At 44.6% G+C, this 25811-nt stretch overlaps 1 protein-coding gene across 1 annotated transcript in view; it reads left to right on the top strand.

The window, feature by feature from the left end:
- LOC121276590 (ATP-binding cassette sub-family A member 13-like) overlaps positions 1-25811 on the top strand; it is a 242695-nt gene that overhangs the window by 169436 nt on the left and 47448 nt on the right. The window contains exons 30-32 of the mRNA XM_041185175.1: positions 1372-1459; positions 21357-21465; positions 23320-23374. Of these exons, the coding sequence (XP_041041109.1) occupies positions 1372-1459; positions 21357-21465; positions 23320-23374 (252 nt within the window). The remainder of the gene's footprint in view (positions 1-1371; positions 1460-21356; positions 21466-23319; positions 23375-25811) is intronic.

Genomic DNA, 25811 nt, shown 5'->3' with positions numbered 1-25811 from the left:
GCCCGTCTCCCCTGAATGAAAATATGGTGAGTGGGGGGAACCTCCTTATTGGAGACAAGTTTGCAGATTCAGGAATTTTCCTGACTCCTGACACTCACCTCCTTCATGCAAATATGGCCCTAACTCTCAGAATTGGATAAAATGCTATCAGTTGTCAACCTAAGCTTTATGTATTGTTACAATTTAGACGTGGGTCCATACCAGATCAGAAACAGCTATAGTCCAGGTCATAAGTGAATGAAAAAGTCCTGTCTAACTGTCATCAGCTTAAATCAGAATGCATTTTTCCCTGGTAGATTTTGGACACATGGGGCAGGATTTTCCCCTTGGCAATTTGGGGGCGGGGCCCACTCGCAGAGGGGAAAATGACACAGGATGACGTTGGGAGGAGCCCCCGATGTCGTCCTGGTCTCTTTAAATTTTTAGGAAGGCAGGCAGACAGTGAAATCAGCTGTCCGCCCGCTGACCTGTCAATGGCCAATTGAGGCCATTGACAGGCTCATTAAGATAATTAAAGACCCTGCCCGTCCAAGCTTAAGGCTGGCGGGCAGGCCAGGAGCCCCAGTGGGCTCCAGATTATTCATGAAACTCCATCCACTGGCAGGATGAATTTTCATGTCCGTTTTTTTTAAACATTTAATACATTTTATGTGTTTATTATTAACATGTCCCATCTCGTGTGACATTGTCACATGAGGGGGACATGTTAATAATTTCAATATTTATCTATTTTTAGACTTTACTTGCCTGTCACGAATCTCCCTGAGACAGGACTTTGCCTCAGGGAATAGTCGAAAGAGCACACTTTGACAGCTGGGGATTCCCTCCCCCCTTACACAGGAAGCTCATAGCGCTTCCTGTCAGGCAGGCCGCTGGGCGGGCCTTAATTGGCCTGCCCACTCAAAATGGCAACGGGCCCTGTTTTGGTGGCGGGGGTCGGCTGTCCGCCCGCTGCTGAGCCGATGGGGCCCGCCATCCGAGGGCAAAATTCTGCCCATGGCGATTGACTCCTCCCATCTGCTGAGCTAATGGGAGTTCTTGGGCAATAAACAGTGAAATTGGAATGTGTTGTTGTTATTTGTCCTTTGAGGTGAATATTCATTATCTGCAGCGTTTGGGATATATGGAGAAGGAAAAGGGGGAATGCACTGTAGGAAAGTCTTGTCTGAAGCTAGGTTTGACGTTTAAGAGATCAAGTAGATGGTAACCTGCACCATCCTCTACTTGAGAGCAATCCCATCCCTAATGGCCATCCCATCCCTAATATAAAATATTCTATACCATGCGCCAAGCATTGCTACTAATTTAAATATAGAACTTTCGCTTGCTACTCAATATGTAGTCACCTGTTCTCAACACTTGTATTAACAGATTAGGAGGATGGTCAATTGGACTTGAGCTGCCTGATGATCTCAAGGAAAACAATTTCACTCAATTGGGAATTAACTCTTTACTGAAGGTAGGAACAGTCCATGCAACAATACAAGATTATTACAATATTATTGGGAATATATGTTTGTGTATTGTTGGAGGAAAAGTACAATATGATTAGAAGTATTTTTCAGAGGTTAAAGGTGCAGGGAGGCCAAATGCTGAGTCCACAAACCAAAAAGGTTATCCTCCATTTCTCTTCATGCTTTCTGGGAACAGACTTCGTTGATTGCTGCTTGCCTGTCCTGCGCTTGCAGAGTTTGAGATTCCAGGAAATTTCCATCCATTTCCATCTCTGCATCATCTTCAAAAGGAAAGACAGATAAACAAAATAGAAGAAAGAAAAAGAAAGACTTAAATTTGTGTAGTACTTTTCCAACCTCAGTCAATGAATTAGCGACTGTAGTAATGTAGGAAACATGGCGGTCAATTTGTTACTGTAATGAGATAATCAGATCATGTGCCCTTTTACTGAGGGCTAAGTATCGACCAGGACACCAGGGAAAATGCCTCTAACCTTTGTTGGATAGTTCCTTGGGATCTTTTACAACCACAAGACATGTTTTCACTTTAATGTTTTATCTGAAGGGTGGCGCCTCTAATGGTGCAGCACTCCTTCAGTGCCGAACTAGTATGTCAGCCTAGAGTTTGTGCTTAAAGTTCAAGAATGGGACTCCCACACACAACCTTCTGACTCAAAATGAGTGTGTTACCAGTGAATCACAGCTGATACAAGAACAGTGTGGTATGGGGACTGCAGTGAGGTAGGCAGATCAGCTGAATTTTATGTCACAAAGGAAGGAGATCAAGTCACCTCTCCATCTTCCAAACTCTCAAACTATCTGTTCTTTTGCACTGGGTTCATTCGGAACCAGTCAAAATTGCAATTACTGTATTTTTGACACATTAATTTTGGCCTTGTCAATTTCAAGTATTTTTTCTACACGTTCTTGGGATGCGAGCATCACTAGCAAGACCAGCATTAATTTCCCATTCTTAATTTCTTTTGAGAAGGTGGTGGTGAGCTGACTTCTTGACCACTTCAGTCCATGTGATGTAGACTGTACACACTGTTACCACTTTGCACTAACGGTGAAGGGAATAGATGTTTAAGATGGTGGGTGGGGTGCCAATCAAGTGGGTTGCTTTACCTTGGATGATGTCAAGTTCCTTGAGTGTTGTTAGAGCTGCACTCATCCATGCCAGTGGTGAGTATTCCATCTCACTCCTGACTTGCACCTATAGATTTTGGACAGGTTTTGGGCAATCAGGAAGTGAGTTACTCACCACAGAATTGTCAGCCTCTGACCTGCCCTTTTAGCCACAGTGTTTCTCTGGCTAACTCAGTTCAGTTTCTGGTCATTGGTCACCTCCCAGGATGTTGCTGATGGGATATTCAGTGATGGCAATGCTGTTGAATGTTGAAGGGGAGATGGTTAGATCCTCTCTTGTTGAAGATGGTCATTGCCTGACACTGGTGTGGTGTGAATGTTACTTGCTACCTATCAACACAAGCTAAAATGCTGTCCCGGTCTTGCTGCATGTCGGAATGGACTGCTTCAGTATCTGAGGAATTGCAAATGATACTGAACACTGTGCAATCATTAGTGAATATTCCCACTTCTGATTGGAGGGCATGTCATTGATAATGCAGCTGAGGATAGTTGGGCCCACCATGCTGATGAACTCTTTCAGCAGTGATTGGCCTACGACAACCACAAACATCTTCCTTTGTGCTAGGTATGACTCCAACCAGTTTCCCCCTGAGTCCCATTGACTAATACACTAAACTACAAAAATGATATCCCCCTTTAACTTCAAACATGCCTGAAGATCCCACGCCACAATTATACTTTATGTCCACTCTCTGAAGTATAACATTTTTCACAAGAGCCAGTCCAGTATTACTCCCAGCTTCCAAAGGGTTCACTTCTCCCCATTATGCCAAGTCGTAATGTCGAGTGACTGTCAAAAGGCACTTCTTTCAAATTCTCGAGAAGTCCTGAACTGAATACCAGCAGTGAGGACCTATTCAGATGATTCCATCCCCCACCCTCTAGCCACACTAGGATGAAGATTCCAGATTCCTTAGATTGCCATGGGATGCACCTCTTTAACCAGAGACGATCATCCTTCCCACATTCTGCCTGGTAGCTCATAGAAGGGGCACCACACTCCCTTCTCTGCTGACCACATACTAACTACAGTCCCTTACCTCTTTGTCAGGTCTCTCTCTCTCTGTCTGAAACCCTGACGACTGAAAGTCTGTCCACAGTCAGCACAGCTGTTCTTTGTTTTCAGTTGTGAACATTTTACACTTTGCTCCCATAATTCTCACCCTGGGCCTCCCTGTCCCCATAGCGACCAAGCCACCCAGGCTCGTCGGGCAGAATTCAGAATAGATCACATGGCTGTTCACTACTCAATTTTACCTTAAATCAATGAGATGGTTTAAAACATAACAATTTTATAAACTTTGCATCTATGACAAATGCTAAAGCCTTGATGTTGTTGGAGCCCATAGCCTTTGCTGTATCCAGTGCCTTCAGCTGTTTCTTGATATCACATGAAGTGATTTGGATTGCCTAAAGACTGGCATCTGTGATGATGGGGACCTCGGGAAGAGGATGAGATGGATCATCCACTCAGCAGTTCTGGCTGATGATGGTTGCAATAGGGTCAGTACTCATGTATTGGGCTCCCACATAATTGAGGATGGGGATTTTCTGGAGCCTCTTCTTCAATTGGTTGCTTAATTGTCCACCGCCACTCATGACTGGATGTGGCAGGAATGCAGAGCTTTGATTTGATTCATTAGTTGTGTGACTGCTTAACTCTGTCTATCACATGTTGCTTCTGCTGTTTGGCATGCATGTAGTCCTGTGTTGTAGTTTCAGCAGGTTGGCATCTGATTTTTAGATATGCCTGTTGCTGCTGCTGGCATATTCCCCTACATTCTTCATTGAAACAAGCTTGGTCCTCTGATTTGTGTGATGAATATCTAGTTCATGGTTAACATTTTAAAGGTAATGTTTAGTTCTGGGAAGATTAAAGTTTAACTGTAGAAAATTGGATAAAGTTTATACAAAATTGGATAAATGCAACTAATGCAGCTTGGAGTCTATTAGACTTAAGGGGCTGGGACTATGTTAACTTAAGGGCTTAACAAATAGAAAGGTAAGAGCCATAAAACAGCAGCTGGGCTTATTTAACTGGAGAACTTGAGACGTGGTATCTACACTGCTTGCAAAGAAGTGCAGTCTAGAGAGATGTTTTGTTTTGGGATTTAGAACTAAATTAGTTTAAAAACTTTCAGTGAACCCTGAAAAGGTATGTCATCAAGGAGATGGGTAGAATTTAAGAAGGTACTCTGGTTTCAATTTATGAGTGTTTAGCAGCACGGGAAGAAGCTATACTGAAAGGGTACTGTTGTTAGCAGGCTCCAGGCAGTTAGGGCTTGATGAATCCTTAGGAGCTGTTTGGTGCACTTAGGACTCAGGAGAAGTCCTGTGGAGCTGGGTAGGTGGCAGAAGGTCACTGGTTCCTTGCTGGGAAGTGTTAGGGCTTGGAAGAAGCCCTGGGAGCTTTTTAAAGGTCAGTGCAGCTGAGAGACTGGAGAAACCAGGGGCAATGCCAGCTTAGTGAGGCTAATGGTCTTCCAAAGAGTTGGAAGTGTGCTGGTAATTACAGGTGGGAGTGCAGCTTTGTAAATCCCATAGAACACAGTCTCAGGGGAAGAGATTGAACCTTTAGTAGGTGAGCAGATGGTAAGGCACTTCAAGTTGAGTGGCTTGAAAGTGAATTCAGAGCTAGGTCTTTGAAAATGAACTGGAAATCCTTCTTGAGGGAGACAGAATTTTAATGAGATATTGTGACTCTCAGTGGTCACTGACGTCTGGGTAGATTGCTGAGAAACCTGAGCATTCTGTCTTGGTCACGTCAGCCATTTAATCTGCAGTGTAGTATGTTTGACCATAGTTTTCCTGTTAATTCATAATTACCTCATGTTAATTCTGAATGTTAGTGTATAAGGTAGATTGTTTTACTTTTTTGACTTTGTATAGTAATGTTTGTTTTGTTTGTTTAAACTTTAGCTTTATTCTCCTAGTGGGTAACTGGGATTTCAAACTTTGTCTACTTTAAACAAAAAGTTTCTGGTCACTAACCAGATTGTAATATTTGCTGATAATGGTGTAGTAGGGCAAATGCTAGGCTATGAGGTTACAGATTGTGGTTGAGTGCAATTTCACTGCTGCTGATGGCCCACAATGCCTCTTAGATGCTCAATTATGAGCTGCTGGAGCTGTTCTTATTATATTCAATTTAGCACAGTGATAGTGCCACACAACACAATGGAGGGTGTCCTCAATGTGAAGATGGAGCTTTATTATTATGGACAGATGCATCTGTAACAGTATCAAGAAGATATAATAATGTCTATAGTGTTATTGAAAATGATTTTAAAACAGAGTTCTAGTGGCATTTGTGTCTATATGTCTGTCTCTTACTTGGATTAAAGCCAGCTGGTCCAGAGGCTTTGATGTATAGAAGAGAAGTAAGTTTGAAATGTTAATTAGATAAACATAGGGAAGGTAGAAGGTGAAATGTAAAGGGGAAATTTGCATTTTTAAATGAACTGTTCAAAAGAATGGGTGAAATATTACACCTAGTCAGAAGAAGCCAAACAACGTGTTTATTATTTTTTCCAAAGTTTAATAATAAAATTGGTGCTGTGAAAGGTTTTTATTGTTAGGAGAAGTAAAGTTCAAAAAAGCTAGTGGTACATTGAGAATTTGAATTCAAAGAGTAAAATATGTATAAAGGAAGAGAAGGCAGTTGGTGAAAGAAGAGGGATTCTAAGATCTAAAACCTCCAGCGTGCAAGCTTCAAGCCCCCATCTGCAAGGACCTAGAGCTGAACGAAACTCATTTTGAATATGACTGTCCTGTGTGTGCTTTTCCAGGGACCTGTTTAAATCTATGGGGATAATTTTTCCTATAGTGGGCAGGCTGGACGGGAATGGGCAGGGGAGGGCGCGGAGCCGATCGTCACCCGCGATCGGCTGCACACTGCCATTTTACGCGGGTGAGCCAACTAAGGCTTGCCAGCATAATGCGTGGCCAGTAGCATTCAGAGCTACCTGTGTGGGCGGAGGGAGGAGGGATAGTAGGGGGCTTGCGCTTTTTTGCGTATGCGCGTGAAAGAATGCAGAAATCTCCCTGAGGCATGGAGCTGCCTCAGGGAGGTTGAATGGATTATGAAACTTTTTAATAAAAAAAGTAAAAATTTATTTAAACATGTGTCCTCATGTGACAGTGTCACATGAGCTGGGATATGTTTGTGAAGTTTGGAAAATGTATTTATTTTATAAAAGCTTCAGGAAACCTCATCTCGCCCGTGGATGAGGCTTCCTGAAAAATGCAAAGGCTGCTTGGGCTCTTCACCTGCCCGCTAACCTTAAGATTGGACGGGCAGCATTCGTAACTAGTTTAATTACTTTTTTAATGGCCTTAATAGGCTGTTGACATTTCGGCAGGTGCACAGCCGCTTCTGGCGTGTGCCCGCTGAATGAAATATCGAGATGATGCGCATGCCCGATGTTATCGGGTGTCATTTTACATGTTGGCATGTTGAGCCTGCCCCAGCATGCTGTGCAGAAGATTCAGCCCTATGTGTTTTACTGTTGCCTTAACAGAGGTGTAGCTGAGTAAGATTAATTAGGGGATTTTTAGAAGTTATTACAGTAGTAATTTGTAGACATATGTATGTGCTCACAATTTTTAAATTAATAAATGTTTAATTTAGTTTTATAAAAACTTTTTGAGACTCTGTGGTCTAATTATAACTGAATTCAAAGCCTGCACCTTGAAACATACAAATTGCAAAAAATTGGTAATGACAATTGTTTCAAGCTTCGCTCTGGGATTTGAACAACTCAGCATTTACCATCAGCTGTGTCATAACAGATAGGTAGATTTGTGAGAATGAGGCCAAGTAGGATTTACTCTCCCTTTGGTTTTCTCACTGCTTACCGCAGGCCCAGTCTAACGGGTATGTCCTTCAGGACTCAGCCAGCTCAGTCAGTAATGATGCGACTGAGCCACTTTTTGGTGAACATTGAAGTTCCCAATACAGTGTACATTTTGTATCCTTGCTGTCTTCGGTGCTTCTTCCAACTGGTATTCAACATGGAGGAGCACCAATTCATCAGCTGAAGGAGGGCAGTAGGTTGTAATCTGCAGGAGATTTCCTTGCCCATATTTGACATGATGCCTTGAGATTTCATATCTCCGGAGTCAATGTAGAGGACTCCCAGGGTCACTCCCTCCCAGCTGTATATTAGTGTGCCACCACCTCTGCTGTGTCTGTCCTGCTGGTGAAACAGGTGTTGTCCAAGGGTGGTGATGGAGGAGTCTTGGACATTGTCTGTAAGCTATGATTCGATATGTATGACTATGTCAGACTGTTGCTTGACTAGTCTGTGGGACAGCTCTCCTAATTTTGGGGACACATACCCAGATGTTAATAAGGAGAGCTTTGCAGCATCAACTGGGCAGTGTGTTCCTTTGTCATTTCCAGTACCTAGATTGCCATGTGGTCCATCCGGTTTTATTCTTATTTGACTTATCTGTAGTGGTTTGATACAAATGTGCAACTTTTCAGAGAGCAGCTAAAAATCAACCACACTGCTGTGGGCTTGGGGTGACCTTGAGTAGGCCAGACCAGGAAAGGACAGCAGATTTCCTCTTCTGAAATAAACTAGTTGGGTTTTTTATGGCAATCCAGATGTTTCATGATCATCATTAATTTTATTCCAGATTTATTAAATGTAGTTCTCAATATCCTGTTGCAGCATGATAACATTTTCCATTAAAGCAGTGGTGGTCTTCCTGGGTAGATTGGAAGTCTGTCCTGAATAAGAAATAAAGCCTGAGCCAGGAAAATATGTTGGTGCCATAGCAAACCTGAATTGACATGGGGAAATTCTGTCCTGATCCATTTCTGGTGGTGCTACAGATTTTTGTTTTCCCTCTTGTGCAGAATTTTCCGTTTGACATGCAGGGGTCGTGGGGGTGGGGGGGGGCACACGTCCGCACGTCCACACGTAAAATGACGCGTGACGGCGTCAGGCGAGGGTCCCGAAGTCACTGCTCACCATCGCGATATTTCGCTGGGCGGGTAATGAAGTCCGATGCGCTCCCACCATTAATTAAGGGGTCAGTTAAGGCCCTTTAGTCTTCAATCAACACTGATTTTTCGGCGCCCGTGCGATCATCAGGTCGGCGCATGGGCGCAATGGGCAGGCGGGTAGGAGACATTTGTATTAACCTCATCCACGGGCAGGATAAGAGGGCTCAGTGGGGTCGTGAATCTTCCCTGTGAACATTTATTGTTGAAAGTTTTTCAAACTTGCCTGTGTGATCTGCAGTGCTTCAAAATGTATCCCAGCTGCTTTTTCTGGACTCTTAACCTTCAGCACTCTGCAGTGAGGAATCTTTTGCAGGCCTGTAGCTTTCATGAAGCCTTCCCTCAGCCTGGGTATGGGGTCTGATCTGACCACTGGAGGCAGCTCCTCTGAGGAGGAAGGAAGGGCTAGAAGGGGGAGGAGGCCAGAAATGCACATTCAGCCTCCAGGGGAGCCACCTTTAGGAGGACGGGCGCAGGCACAAGGGGTGCAGGGCCAAGAGATAGACCTAGGCGGAAGGGGCTGCAGAAGACGCCACTATCCTGCTGCCAGGGGATACAGGCGATGAAGCAGCTGCCTCAATATGTCTGAGGTGCAGTGCCGAAGGAGGCACCAACTGTCAAGGGAGACAGTCAATTATATCTGTCAGATGATTGGGCCTGAGATCTCCCCTAACTGTGTGGGCGGACACCCCATGCCAGTGTCACAGCTGCCCTCAAATTCTATCCTTCTGGCTCATCCCAGGTGTCAGTGGGTGATCTTTGCAGTGTCTCCCAAACAGCTGTACATACGTGTGTCAAGCAGGTCACATACGCTCTGTTCAGGTATGTATTGACCTTCATCCACTTCCGTTGGGACCAGGTAAGCCAGACATAGCGAGCCAGAGGCTTCACGGCCATTGCTGTCTTCCCCCCGCATCCAGAGTGCAATAGACTGTACACATGTGGCCAACAAGGCACCAGCAGGTGAGTACCCAGGCAGCTCTCACGTTGCTTACATCCTCAGGAGGTGCTGGGGTTCTTCAGCGTTCCAGCCCGGCTTGATAGATGGCTGCTGGGTGATCAGGGCTATCCCCTCAGAAGGTGGCTCATGATGCCTCTCCACCATCCAAGAACAGAAGCTGAGCAGCGATATAATAGGAGCCATGCTTCCACAAGGGTGTGGTGGAGAGAACCACTGGTCTTCTCAAGATGCGCTTCAGATGCCTGGACCACTCAGGGGGCGCTCTCCAGTATCCCCCAGATCGTGTGTCACTGATAGTGGTTGCATGCTGCACTCTCCACGATCTTGCGCTGGAAAGGGGGATCACAGGGGACGATGAAGACGTTGACAGTGTCTGCGGCTGCCTATGATGAGTCCAGCAGTGATTCTGAGGATTTGCATGCACAGGGAAAGGCTGAGGGGGTAGATGTTGACCCGGGACTACTCCAAGGAGGCAAGGACACCTGGTATGCTTTAATCCAACGAACGTTCAGTGAGCACAACACAAATGGATCACCAGGACCAACCTTGCCAGGTGCCTCGATACTCAACACCTAAGTGCAAAATCTGCCAGGTCAACAGCAGGAACTAAGGGGCCTTGTACATAAAGTGGCATCGGAGTGGCATCGGAAACAGCCTGCTGACTCTGCTGTCCTGTTCGCCTTGATGACCTTGGCAGTTGTCCTCTGGCCTTTGGAGCCTGTACTGGCCCCGCCTGGGAGGAAGCTGCCTGCTCCACAGCTGGCATCTCTCCAGTCATCACAGCCTCACCGGATGATACGGTCACGGGGAGAGGGCCGGAGGAGCTGCCGCCCTCATCCGGAATGCCCTGAGAGGAACCCACAGAGATAACAGGCAGCTGCTGCGTCAGTGTGAGGTCACCTCGGACCTCCCTGCTCACCATGGATGGATGGGCAACGAGCTGGGAAGCTTGATGCCCACACCATCTCCCATACTGGCAATGACCAGCTGAGCTCATTGACAATGTGAGGGCTTGCTGGTCAGAGCGCATCCCAAGGAAGACCTGGCAGGTCTCCTGGAGTAGGATGTCCAGGAGAGTTGCCATTCTCTCCATGGAGGACGCATGGCCCTCGGACATGTGGCTTATGGCTTCAGCGAGCGTCCGCGTAGACTCCTCCAACACGGAGACCAAGCCAAGCATAGCCTCATGTATCTCCCCCAGATGATCCCGCACACCCGGCCACATTTCCTGCAGCTGGTGCATTGCGGACGACTCCAGAGGCACATCTTCAGTTACCGACTGAGCATGTGCCTGGTCCCCTGCAGTCCTCCAATGGCTAGTGCCATGGGGGCTCTCTGTCTCTGCCATCTCCTCCAGTGACTGTGAAGTGCCCTGGGTCATTAGCCGATGTTCTAATTCCCACCAAGGTGCTAGTATCTGCACTGGTGCCTGCCTCACAGAAATGGTGTGACACTGGTGAGACTTCAGGTCCCTCAGGTGTGAGAGGGGGCCTCTGCTGCTCCTCCTCCGGACTGTGCTTTGATGCTGAAAAGGAGAACAAGGGCAGTGGATCAGTTAGTGTGCACACACTGACAAACTTCAGCCATGTTCCCCTGGCTCGTTATGCGCTCAACCTTCCAGAGCCAATTGACATGAAAATTGGTGGGGTGGTAAATAATGAAGAGGATACCCTTAGATTACAAGAGGATATCGACGGGCTGGTCAGATGGGCTGAACAGTGGCAAATGGAATTTAATCCGGATAAGTGTGAGATGATGCACTTGGGCAGGACAAAAAAGGCACGGGAATACATGATGAATGGTAGGACCCTGGGAAGTAATGAGGATCAGAGGGACCTTGGTGTGCATGTCCACCGGTCCCTTAAGGTAGTGGGACAGGTAGGTAAGGTGGTTAAGAAGGCATATGGAATACTTGCCTTTATTAGTTGATGCATAGAATATAAGAGCAGGAAAGTTATGCTGGAACCGAATAAAACGCTGGTTAGGCCACAGCTAGAATATTGCGTGCTATTCTGGAATCTGCATTATGGGAGGGATGTGATAACGCTGGAAAGAGTGCAGAGGAGATTTACTAGGATGTTGCCTGGGCTGGAGAGTTTTAGTTATGCAGAGACATTAGATAGACTGGGGTTATTTTCCCTGGAGCAGAGGAGATTGAAGGGGGTAAAAAAAAAACAAAACACAAAAAACAAAAAACAAAAAAACAAAAAACTGCGGATGCTGGAAATCCAAAACAAAAACAGAATTACCTGGAAAAACTCAGCAGGTCTGGCAGCATCTAGTTCTGTCGAAGGGTCATGAGGACTCGAAACGTCAACTCTTCTCCGCCGATGCTGCCAGACCTGCTGAGCTTTTCCAGGTAATTCTGTTTTTGTTTGAGATTGAAGAGGGACATGATTGAGGTGTATAAAATTATGAGGGGCATAGATAGGGTAGACAGGAAGGAACTTTTCCCCTTGGTGGAGTGATCAATAACCAGAGGGCATAGATTTAGGGTAAGCGGCAGGAGGTTTAGAGGGGATGTGAGGAAGAAATTTTTCACCCAGAGGGTGGTGGGAATCTGGAACTCACTGCCTGAAAGGGTGGTAGAGGCAGAAACCCTCATAACATTTAAGAAGCATTTGGATGTGCCCTTGCGATGCTGTGGCATACAAGTCTATGGAGCCTAGTGCTGGAAAATGGGATTAGAATAATTAGGTGCTTGTTTGACCAGCGCAGACTCGATGGGTCAAAGGGCTTTTCTCTGTGCTGTTGACCTCTATGACTGTATGACTCTATGACACAGCAATGTTGCAACAATGACTGATTTAACAATTATCAGTGTTACGGCTGTTGGGAGGACAATGTGGATCTCACTGTTGGCCTTAAATACCTGGCCATGCCACCCCAGCCTCACTGACACCAGTAGACCTGGGTGTATGCTGCCTCTCCAGCTCAAGGGTCTCCTGCTCGAACCGGGTTACTAAGGAGAGGCGTACCTGGCCGTCTACAGTCCTCGCATGCTCGGAGGCATTATGAGCATTCTTCTCCTGAGAAAGAGAGAAGACCATTCATTAGGACAAATTGCACATGGACTCTGATTGCGCACACCACACCCCAACCAGAGTGGGGCAAATCAGGCCCCCAGTGCCTCCTCTCCCCCCTGTTATCAATCACTCAGACAAAGATGGTACGCCTGCTCCTCCACCCCACCAATGCCCCCTTGGACACATGCTGTGTACACATCAGGAACATTAGGAACTACATGGTATTTCCTCCCATGGCAAGGAGGCGCAACTACATGCAGCTTAGAGAGCAGCAGATGGTTTTTTGCCACGCCACCTTGAGGCTCCCCTTCCACCATCTACATGATTCAATGCAGACAAGACAGTAAGACTTGGGGGTGAGGTGGGGTTGGGGGGGTTGGGTGGGGGGTCCTCAGAGGGTAAGGCTACCTGCTGGGTTAAATGCCCAATGCCAACATGGTACTCACCCTGCCAGTGTGCAACAAATTGTTGGAGCGCTTGCGGCACTGGATCCAGGTGCGCCGCACCATGTCGCGGGAGCTCATCGCTTCCGCCCCCTCTTCCCCGGCATGAGTGGTCATGTGAGGGGGACCTCCTCCCATCCCGGGGGGAGCAACATCTGTCGTGCTGCCACCTCCTTGAGGTGGGCAGCAAGGCATTCATCAGAAAAACGAGGGGTGCATTGGCCCTCCCGCTGGCCTACCCTCCAGCCTGGCCTGCTCCTCTGGCCTACCCTCCAGCTTGGTCTGCTCACCCGAACCCCTCTGGTGTGTTCTGGAACTGGCCATTGTGAGCAGCCTACAAATGGCTGCCAGGTGTTTTAAACAGACTGCTGCGTTGCCATTGGACCCGGGGGTCTGTGCATGCCCACCGCCGCCCGCTCACTCCCGCTATCCTCGGGAGTTGGCAATTACGCTGGGCGGGTCTTAATTGGCCCACCCGCATAAAATGGTAGTGCGGACCCAATCGCAGATGGCGATCGGGTCCGCGCCTGCTCCCACTCCCCACCCCCCCCCACCCACCAAGCAGAAAATTCTGCCCCTTGTGTTTATTATGAAGTTCAGTCTTATTATTCACTCAAGGCGAGTTGAACAAATTGGGAGAGAATTTCCATGAGGTTTGTTCCATTCACATAATTTAAATGGGCCTCTGTCAAAATTACAATGGACATGGAAACTCACCCCCTTTGTTTCACATTTTCTCACCCCAACATAAAATAATAAGAAAGTGAAATAGAACTTGCAAAATCTGAACCTGTCACAGCTCAGAAATTGCCTCTAACCTCTGTGTGCATCAATGCACAGTGAAACAAAACCAAAAATTGCTACCTCAAATTAAGTGAACTATCTTAGGTATTTTGAAAAATGAAAATTGGCTTTTGATCCTTTCTGTCTCCTTTGGGCTTCCAGCCTCCCTGCTTATACTCCTCTCAAGAGGCTTTGTATGTATTCAGGCTGATGTTGAATCTTTCTAACACTAGGCATTCAACCCTATTCTCAATTACTATTTCAGGCATCACTGATCAGAACCCTTTACTCCTATGTCCAATGCAACTTTTCAGAACATTGGTTCCTGAGGGAGAATTCACCTTGTACCTGTTTATGCTTTATCTATTTTTTCTATTTAGTGAGATTGACATAGAAAAATATTCCAGGGCTCATCATTGTGGAACAAATGAATTAATACTGAGACATTGTAAGATAATTAAGAGAGGCTCCTGAAGGCCTGTTGGGAGAGATGTATTTTAGTGAAGCTTTTAAAAGCACAGAGATTAAATACAGCAGTGCTTCAGCCTAGAGTCAAAGGAACTGGGGACACTGAAAGAGTTGTAAAGTTATAGGACAATACAGAGATAGGATGGGGTGAGACTACGTACAGATTTGTAGATGATGCTCAGTCAGCTGAATAGTGCTTCACTTTTGTGTATCACCTGCTGACCGTGCCATCTAAAAGTTTGAAATGCAGAGGGTAATTGCTAACTGCAGCTCCAGCAACACACACAAAGTTTGACACCATCCAGGACAAAGCAGCCTTCTTGACTGACACCCCATCCATGAACATTCACTCTCTCCATCACTGATGCAGTGGCAGCAGTGCATACCATCCTCAAGATGCAATGCAGGAACTCACCAAGGCTCCCTAGACAGCATTTTCCAAACCCACAACCACTACCATTTAGAAGGACAGCAGCTAGATGGGAACACCAACACCTGGAAGCTACCCTCCAAGCCACTCACCATCCTGGAAATATATTGCTGTTCCTTCACTGTCACTGGGTCAAAATCCTGGAACTCCCTCCCTAACAGCACTGTAGTTGCGCCTACACCACATAGACTCCAGCAGCTCAAGAAGGCAGCTCACCACCACCTTCTCAATGGCAATTGGGGATGGGCAATAAAATCTTAGCCTAGCCAGGGACGCTCACATCCCTAGAACAAATAAAAATACAACAATGAGCTTCATAGAACTGAGATGGCTATTGTTTGTTTCTCCCACTATCTTGAAAAGGGAAGGTTGCCTCTCCATTGTAGGACAAGGGCAACCTGGCTACACCTGACATATTTTGGACATGACAAAAAGATCTGAATTTCTGTGAAAAATAATTGTTTGGTAATACCGAACTTGAGTATTGTTGAAAAAAGACATGTTGAAGCTTTTTGACTTGCACTCATCAAGACACTTCGCAAGAACGCCAATATAAGGGGAAAACACCAATTTATACTTTGAGAAGAGAATGCTGATTGGTTATCAAGTGGACTCTGATTGGTAGAGCCGTTACCATGGAGAATGCACCAGTGATGATGGCTGACAATTAACTGCCAAGCATTGTTGAAATTTAAACCAGGCAGCTTGACCCTAATTGGTCAAGGCTTTTGCTCTGAGGAATGAGTCAGTGAATGGCTAACTAAATTTTGTTTAGCTGAAACATATGCAATGTGTTATTTCGGTCTGCAAAGAACAGCGCGCTGTGTATTAATACATATAGCTTCCAGTACACACAAATGTGCCACATTGTGAGCCCAACTGACAATCTCAAATTAGTTGTCAGCATAATTCCGAGCACACTGAGGATTATTTAGCAAATGTTGTCCAATCGTGGAATCCCATCTAATGTTGAACACTGTGTTTTGAGTTTTGCAAGCACCGGCCGGTTGGGTATGGCCTGTACCTTGCCCATTGTAGCTGGGACATGCTGTTTGATATGATCCGCCAGTCTTTGGGATGTACAGCCTACATACCTAGCATAACACTGGCACCGAAATTCATGTACCACATTACTCATTTGTGTGATAGGCAGAGCGTCTTTTTGGCTTGATGGCAGCATCCTGTTAGTGGTGAATACCACTCGTGTAGCTTCTGCATAGTAGCAGCGTGAAACAGCTAGCTTTACCTGTTGATCAAATTTTTGAGATACCTTACTCTTCCAGGGTTATCTGACGTAGGCTGGGCACTTTTCAGGGCCGAAAGTAATGGCCTTAGGCCTGTTCGTGAGTTTGCGTGATATACAGCACAAAATGATCTGATCAGTGTAGCCATTACCCTGCAGGATGCCTTTGATGTGCTAATTTCAGCATCAAGCTTGCATGATAAGCAAATGCCTTGGGCCCTGTTTACGAGGCTTCCGATAAGACCAATCTTATAGCGAGTGGAACTGTAAAAATCCCAACATGTATATTGACTAGTGGAGGTAGGCTTTTGGTAGACCATGGTAGACAATCCCCTGGCAGATTTCTCAACTAGTACAACAAGGAAAGGGAGTTAATTTGACTGCTCCATTTCATATGTGAATTTGAGTGCAGGATGGAGCCCATTAAGACATGTAAGGAAATTGTTACATGCAGCTGGGGATTTAAGTATAGCAAACATATCATCCCATATCGGAAATATGCAAGGGTAGGATGTTAGGTGTCATTTCTCATGGAACCCAACAAAGATGATTGCGAGAGCTGGCACTATCATGGCAACACCATTTATTTGATCATACATAGTGTCACTAAAATTGAACTCAACTGCATGTGTTGCCGAGTTCATAAGTTCAGTGAATACTGAGTCACGCAATGGTGGCAGGTCTAGTTCGCCATGATATAGTGCTGCAGCAAATATCTATGGCTTCCTTAAGTGGAACATTGGTGAATTGGCTAGCAGAGTCAAATGAGCACATGGACACAGTATTGCTATTGATAGGCAAGTCCTGTATGGCCTTCACAAATGTGAAGGAATCCTTCAGTGTGTATTTAAAACTTGTTCAAAACTGGTTGTAACAATTCGCCCAACCATTTGGCCAATTCATGTTGTGCAGAAACAGTCATCGTCATCTTCATCAACTCCTCCCCCCAGCTGCCCCCCCACCACCCGCCTTACATCATTTTTTGCTTTGTTGCACCTTATGCTATCCTTCCTGATGATCCTGATTGCTTGTTCCTGGGCTAGTGCTTGGAAGTAATGGAATTATTGAGGGGTGGTTGGTGATGTTTGGGCTGGCAGCAGATTAGCACCACTTCCTCTACTGCATTAGCTACATTTGACTGGGAATGATTTGCATGAGGATGGAGTGCAAGTTATTGGTATGTGGTAATAGAACAGTGGCCACCACTGAATCATTTAATATGGCATACAATAACAGTAGATTCACTGAGGAGAAACTCTGCCTTTTAAGACCCCAGAAAAAATAAAGACCTCATCCAGTCACAATTGTGTAGTTGCAAAATTGTTCATCAATTTTTACAGCTTGAAAGCTTCTACCAGTGGCTTATGCAAAATGATGATTGCTTTCTCCTCGCAGATGGTAGCTCTTGAAGATCAGCCATGTCTTCTCCTGTGGGACATTGCTTCATGAATGTAGGCGTAAATTTTTCCTGCAACATAAATGAAAACAGGGATAAAAGTCTATCCCTTTGTGCTTTTGAAGGAATTTAGATCAAATTGGAATGACAGCATGAAAATTGGAAGAGTGGATTGATCTTGAAAGTTGCAGTTGGTAGTATGCAGATTTTAGGCAGTCTCTTACAAGTAAATCAATGGACGGAAAATTGAGAAGCGAGCATGGGTACTTCACAATGTCTGAATTAGCAGCACAAATAGACAGTGTTAATGGTTGTGCTAAAGGGACTGGAGACATGGTGGTACTTGTAAGTTCCTTAGTAAGGTATATGTTTGCTGTGCTTTCATCAATGGCGAAGAACTGGAGGAAATCTCAGCACATGAATTACCCTCTTCACAGGGCTATTGCAGATCATAAAACTAACATATTGTTATATTCTTCACTTCAACATAAATGTACCAATCATACAACAAGGGTTGGTGAAACAATAATGTGGGTTCTTTATTTGAAGATAAGAAAATGGCCAGGATTTTCCAGCCCAGCCAACGTGGGTCCTGCTACAGCAGGTGTGCCGAGCCAGCCAAAAGTCCATTAACTTTGGTGGGACCGGAAGATCCCGCCGGCAGGCAGGCCCAGAAATTCTGGCCCATAAGACCATTTATAAATAATGTTAACTAGAGGATCTCTACTCCTGCTCCTAGACTGAATTGAAGTAATGGGACTAATACATCACATCCTGTCAGTGGTAGTGACTGACAGCAGTTTGAGATATGCTTCCTTAAAGGTACATATACCTCATGTCACAATGTCCCCCTTTTTTCTAACTGAAGATTTACCTTTAAAGAATCAAACTATTTACAAGACAGCAAAATAAAATAACATTGTGTCTGAATGTACTTTAGCACAAAGCAATAAAGTTGCAAGTCTCTGAAACATATCGGCGGTTTGCTTATCTGTTCATACTTAATTACGGTGATCTTTGCTGGCGGCTGTTGCACATTTTCAGAATGCTAGTTAGGGGTGCTGTGTTTGTAGTGAGTCTTATACCATGTTCTGTTTGCAAAATGATTACGGGTGTGTCTGGTTGTGGTATTGTTCTGATCTGGCACCTGTTTCATCGCACTGTCATGCCATTCAATGTTCATACTTGATGTAATCTTGGTTCTGGGCATATGCTGACAATTTCTCCAGGATTCCATGTAACATCAATTGGGCGTTGTACTCGAACTCTTTCTCCAATGTTCAAGTTGGGTAATTTGTTACTCGCATGCCAGTCTTGGGCATCTTTCATCTTCTCTTGCTTTTCGAGTAATGCATCCCCTACTCCTGGGAGTATTGACAAGTGATGACTAGGGATGTTTATCCGCACTTGTCTGCTGAGTAGTAATTAAATATTGATTCTGCAGCATGATGAAGCTTGTATGCTCGGAATGGACACACGTATTTGGTTTGAACTGTGCTGTGTGGACTGTTGACAGATAATCTGCATTGCAGAGTTAGCTGGTCTCCCAATGTAAGCCTGGGGTTTGCTGTGGTCTGTGGTCTTCAATATTGCCTTGGTGATACCATGAATGGTGACCAAGGCAGGTCCATGCATGCTGGTAGATCTGTGGTCATTGGACCTATGGTGTCCACGACATAAAATATCTAGGGTAACTAGGGTGAGTTGGCATAGTGACACTAGAGTTTAATGGATCCCAAAGAGAGAATCTATGAGTCATTGTATGTGGTGACTTTGGTGGTGTTTGTTTGAATCACCCACCGCATGTCACTTCTGTGAGTACATACATTCTGGTGTACAAGTGGAAGGATGTTTACAACTGTACAAGTATCCAGGTTTGCATTTGGTTATGCTGACCTACATTTGTAGGCATAATCTGGATGGTGGCAAAGGCTTCTGTAGCTACCTACCATGCCAGTACATTCTTTGGTGTTCACTATGCTGAATGTCAGCCTACTTTATGTATCAATGTTCTGGTCATCCTCATTATCTGTCTGGCTTTTGGCTGTGGATTCTCATGACTTCGAACCACTTGTTCTGGCCTTTGCATTCTGCATTGGTGCTTTCAGTGTCCTCTGGTGCCACATGCCTTGCATACACCGTTAAAGGCTGGGCAATTTCTGGGTGTGTGTCTAAGCCGTACCACCTGCATTGCTTACTAGGCTTGCCTGTATTGGCTATTGTGCCAATGGTGGCCAAATTATGCATAGCTTGTCACCTCTGTCTACCCTGTACCATAGCTTCATACTTGCGCCCACTTTGTAGCAGTGTTTCCTTGGTGTAACCTTTGGGTTGTTCTGAGAGCTCTTTTTGGAGTACTTCTGTTGGGGTAGATGCTATCACAAACTCAACTATTCTGTCAGCTAGCTCTGCTGCTGTGAAATCACAGTCACAAACCTTGTATCTGCATCTCCGTACATAAATATTCAATGGTCTCTGTTGGTTATTGCCTAAAGGACATGAATTCCAGGTGGAGTATTCAGAAGTTGAGCTTCACTTGTAATTGATCTTTGAATGTTGACCATATTTTTTCTGGTTTTTTAAGATGCTTGTCAGACAGATCTGACATGTTCAATCTGTGGAGGCCTTTATTGCCTATAGAAAGTTTAATTTTAATGGTCTGATGTCTGGTTTGGAAATATTGAAGTCCAGAAAACACAGCTTGAAATGTTGGGCAAGGGTAAACTAGAATTGGAGATTCATTGTCTTCAAACTAAGCGTTGGAAATTTTGTGGTCATCTTCTAGCTTTTTGCTGCATTTTTAGTGCTTTCTGAAAACTTCAGATTTTCTTTTACAGCTCTGAGCTTAACTTAGTTCTGAGTTGCACTATTTTAGTGGCCACAGCCTTACTTGGGCATAGGTTACTGCCTGACTGCAGTGTTGGTGCCGATCAGCTCTCTCTGATTTTTCTTGGGTTAACTGAAGCTGTACCCACAAACCAATGATTTTAGACATGAATAGGAACTGCAGACTTCTAAAATAAAATAAAAAGTGAAGAAAGCTTTTTTAAAGGCTTCTTCTGACCATTAGGAACTGTTATTGGATGGTCATTTGTCTTCCCAGCCCAGTCTGCAGTATTTTAACTTCCTCAGACCTCCTGGAGAGATAGTAAGCAGCAATAATGGAGTCTCTCCTGTCTGTGAGTTGTGCTAAATGTTCAATTTTCCCGAGTCAGATATTTAATTTCTGTTCCTGCTTAAACTTCACATCAGGTAGACTTATACTGATTTAGCTCTCCCAAATTCAAACAATCTTATTGGGACCTGATACCTGCTGCATGAAGCGAGGTATGATCCCAGAACAAAGGAATGGTGTGTAGGATTCCTACAGAGCTGCAGAATCACTTACACAAGATGAGGCTTCATAGTTGCTTCACTTTCACACCAGTTCTTTTCTACTGAGAATGAAGTGTTGAGGCCTGTACATTTCTCAAATCAAATCAAAAACCATGCTGCCATCATGTTAAGTTCTTCTCTTTGACATAACCAAACCAATCATACAACAAGAATTGGCAAAATATTAACGTGGATTCTTGATTTGAAGATAAGAGTAGAGACAACTGATGTTAACTAGGAACTAAGTATAGTACGTCCGATCTCTACTACTGCTTGTAGACTGAATTCAAGACATGGGACTAATACATTACTTATTGCTTCAGTGGCAGTGATTGACAGCAGTTTGAAATGCAGACCCTTAAAGATAAATATGCATCATATCACAAAACATATTGCACCTACCTTTAGAGTTTCAAATCACCTAATTCAACACACTACATCTGTGAGGTGAGGGAGTTCAAGGCCTTGAGAACCATCTTGTGGTACATGACCAGGTGATTAGAAATTTATTTTTATTTATGTTTATTAAGCATTTGTTTTTGTATTATTAAGAATAGAACCACATCCATGAAACATATAATATTATTACTGATACTTATCATTTACTCATAGGTATGGTACAATCAAAAGAGCCATCACTCAGAACCAGCTTACCTGAACCAGCTCAATAACCTCATCCTCTGGGCCAACCTACCACCAGGCACTGACTGGACACAATACGGTATGAAGAATAAAAGCATGTCTGAAGGGATAATGTTGGTAAAATATATACATTCTCAATTGGGTTTTAGGTTGCACTATGAACTATTGCTGTAGTATAATAGCTTATCTGCTGCAGTATATTTTATTTATTGCAACAACTTGCATTTACATTGTGTCTTTAACATAGAAAATAATGTGCCAAGGCACTTCATAGCCATATTAAAAAGATTGAATGCCAAGTTAAAGGAGGAGGTATTAGAATGGGTGATTCAAAGCTTGGTCAAAGAGGCGACTTTCAGAAAGGTCTTAAAAGATGGGAGAAGGTGATAGAATGGCACAGGAGTTTAGGAAGGCAATTCCAGAGCATGAGGCCTAGATGGCTGTAGGTACAGAGATCAAATGTAGGTCAAAGGGAGGAGAGGATGCAAAAGAGCAATGTTCCTCTAAGCCTCCCAAATCATAGAATGATGCCTTATGTAACATCCGATTTTTGTTCTTTGGCAAGTATTATATCGCTTGATTAATTTTTGTCCAGGTAGGAAATTTCCTAAAGAATTTGGCCTGTAACAAATGTTTCTCAAGAAATGCAGCATTTATAAATTACACAACAGTTTTTTTTTAAAGCCTGTTTTGAGGTGATTTTTTCTTCTGAAAACTGCCAATTTTAGGTGGTCTTGACTAGACAATGTAGGGAAATGTGATGGCGGAGGCTTGCCTGTAAAAGTATCCACATTTATTTCTTCAGCCCTTGGTAGGGTTGATCTGCAATGTTTACTGCTGACCCGTCCAGCTGCATGTATATGATAGTGGAAAGGTGGGGTTTGCTGGCCTATTCTATCACTCTTAATGTCTACCTCAGCTTTATTGTCTTGAAATAATGGTTGAATGCAAGAAGTGTTCAAACTTCTTTGTTGACAAAAGCCAGTCTGTATCAATGGTGAGGTCAGTAATATGTTACCCTTGTTCACTCATACTGCTTAGTGTCTGTCACCATAAGGATAATTGAAGCAGGACTCTGGATCCCTTTTGTCACTCTGAACTTCTAGTACATTTCCTTATCAAGCAGTTGGTGGCCAAACTGTTGAATTTGTTGTAGCAACACAGTAATTGTTTGTCCTGGAGTGGTGAACTCAAAATGCAGAGCAGAAATATGGGTGGGAGTTGACAGTATATCTTACTGATCCTAACCCATATTGAATTAGTTGAATTCATTGGGATGCCAGTGACATTACCAAAAATGGCTCAACATCTCTCTGCTAGAATGTGGAAAAATGGCTGGGTATCAACACCTGATCACTATCTAACAATCCCTGCTGGAATTATGCATATGTCAATGAAGGTAATAACAGCAATGGGCTCAATTTTAACTGTAGGGCTATCAGAACAAAAAAACAACATTCAATTGCCAGTGAAACTGGCAACTGGAGGGGGTACTGGAAGGATGACTGGCACCTTTGGAATGGCATACCAGCAAGGAATTGAAGTCTTTAATTGGAGGGTGAGAAGAAAATCAAGGAAGAAGTAATTCTTTTTTGTTTTTGAAGATAGATTATGCTCTAGTTTTGTCCATTTTATATTTTTTATGGATTCACTATATTCTATGATTAAGAGGCAAAGATTGGTCTGATTCCACACCTCACTGTTCTTGTTTTGAAACATACTCAGGAATATTTCTGAGCAGCCTAATGCATATCTCCCTCAATGGAAATGTATGGCTGAGGATTCAATCTGTAACCCATTGTTGAGTACTGGCTATGGCTTTGACCCCGTTATTTCAGTTTGTCAATTCATCTTCCAATCTGAATGTTTTCATTGGTCAAGTACGTCTCATTCATCTATGTGAATTTTATGTCCATATATTCTTCTTTGTTAGGAATTACAGTATACAGTCATCCTTATCGAGGATCTCTTCCGGATGGTGACAAAATGTAAGTTGTTTTAAATAACCTGCAATGCAATCTGTTGACAAATATCTTACAAAGGGACATTTTGTTCAGTACATTCTAAATTATGCATAAGTCACAGAATATTAATATTTATGATTTGCAATGAACTGCTAACTTTCTGAGTATGTATCACAGGTGTCCTGTGTGATTCCTGTAAATGGGAGTCTTTACTAATGCTCGTAGTATCACCTTGTTAAGACCTAGATTTTCGTTTGCACGTTGGATGCACAGAGTCGGCAGAATTCCTGGCTTCGCAAACAAAACATCTAAGACTGTCAGATGACTGACTGTCAGATATTTGTTCCGGGTTGGCAAGCTATGTTTGGAGTTGGCCTGGGTGACCCCAGAACAAGTGCATACAATGCCAGGTGCAGAGGCTGGCTGGACAGAAGGCTTGCCTCTGTGCACCAGTACTGTATTGAAGTTTAAAAAAAACACAGAAAACCATAAAACAGCCCTCCACCCTCACCCCTTACCCCCACCAACCCCCACACACATTCTCGATGCTCCATCCACGCTAACTCATGCCAGGTTATGCTCCTCATTCACCCGCATTGCCCCTCATGCCCTCCATACCAACTTGTACCTCTTTGCCCACCCCCAGGGCCCCTCATTACCCCTGTGCCCTTCTGCAAACACCCATGTCTCTTCATACCCTTCATGCCAACCCAGGTCCACTGCTGACCCCTGTATCCCCTCGTACTCTCTGTGCCAAGTTATAGGAACATAGAACATAGGAGCAGGAGTAGGCCATTCAGCCCATCAAGCCAGCTCTGCCATTCAATAAGATCATGGCTGATCATCCACACTATCCCCATATCCCTTTATGTCATTGGTATTTAGAAACCTGTCAATCTCTGTTTTAAACATACCAAATGACTGAGCTTCCACAGCCCTCTGGGATAGAGAATCCTAACGAGTCACAACCCTCTGACTAAAAGAATTCTCCTCATCTTGGTCCTAAGTGGCTTCTCCCTTACTTTGAAATTGTGTCCCCTAGTTCTAGATTCCCCAGCCAGGGGAAACATCTTACCTGCATCTACCCTGTCTATCCCTTTAAGTATTTTCTAGGTTTCAATGAGATCACCTCTCATTCTTCAAAACTCTAGCGAATACAGGCCCAGTTTTCCCAATTTCTCTTCATAAGACAGTCCCCCCATCCCAGGACCAAGTCTGGTGAACCTTCACTGCACTCCCTCTATGGCAATAATATCCTTCCTAAGGTAAGGGGACCAAAACTGCACTCCAAGTGCAGTCTAATCAAGGTTCTACGTCCTTGTCCTTCCATGTCCCCCATCCCCTCAATGCCCCATATATACCTCCATGCCAACTTCATGCCAACTCATTCCAATGCTTTTCCATTCCCTACCACCCTTTACCTTTACATGTACCATGTCAATTCACACAGTATCCACAATGGGCAGCCCTCAGGATCCATGCTGAAATTAAATAAAGTTCCAAGGGCAGGATTTCAGCTTGGTGTGTGGGCACGCACCCGACACACACGAGCGTGAAATGCCACGAGATGATGTCAGGTGAGTGTCTCAACGTCATCATGCACCTGCACGATATTCAGTCGGCGGGCGCACGCGGGTGTCAGCAGCACACCTGACAATTAAGAGGGCTGTTAAGCCCATTAATCAATTAATGAAACTTTCCCTGCCCATCTAACCTTATGTTTCATGGAAGAGCGAATAGGCCAAGCGGCCTTTGCATTTTTATGTAACGTCATCCATGGGTGGGCTGAGGGTTCGTACAGTGATTAAAAAAACAAGAAAAAGTTTTAAAACTCATTTTTAAAATGTCCCTGCTCATGTACAGGGACATGTTTGCCTCATTTTTGAAATCTTTATTATTAATGATAAATACCTTCAGCTGCCTGAGACAGCTCTGTGCATTCAAGGAGCTTTCACTGAGCGCATCCTTCAGCGCTCGCCCTCCTCCCGCCCCTCACCCAGGCAGCGCTGAGCATTTCAGTGCATCTTTCATGTTGGCTGGCCATGAAATCACGGTCAGGGCCTGGTCGCGGGTGGCAGACCATTACTTGGCCGCTCCCAGGCCCACCCTCTGCACGCCCCTCGATGAGGTAAGAATTCTGCATCAAGTGTCTATTGCAGACTCTCTGGCCTGAATTTTTAGGATGGTGAGATGGCATCAATTGGCTGAAGGCGGGACTCCCGGTCCTCACTATAGAGGAAATCATGCCTTAGAGAGCAGTGGGCCAATCTGATTGGTCAACATCTCTCCAGTCCCTGCAGCAACAGTGATGCAATGAACAGGAAAGGAAATGCAAGAAGACATTGGAGACTAAGTTGTCTGCAGGCCACCTTGTGGGAGGGGTGGGGTGGAGCAACTTCAGAAGTTTGATGGAGGTGCCCCACACTTCCAGTCCATGATGTAACTTTGATGTATTTCGGGC

This window comes from Carcharodon carcharias, chromosome 3, assembly GCF_017639515.1.
Source record: "Carcharodon carcharias isolate sCarCar2 chromosome 3, sCarCar2.pri, whole genome shotgun sequence".
NCBI lineage: Eukaryota > Metazoa > Chordata > Chondrichthyes > Lamniformes > Lamnidae > Carcharodon > Carcharodon carcharias.
This window is presented reverse-complemented; position numbering and strand designations above follow the sequence as displayed.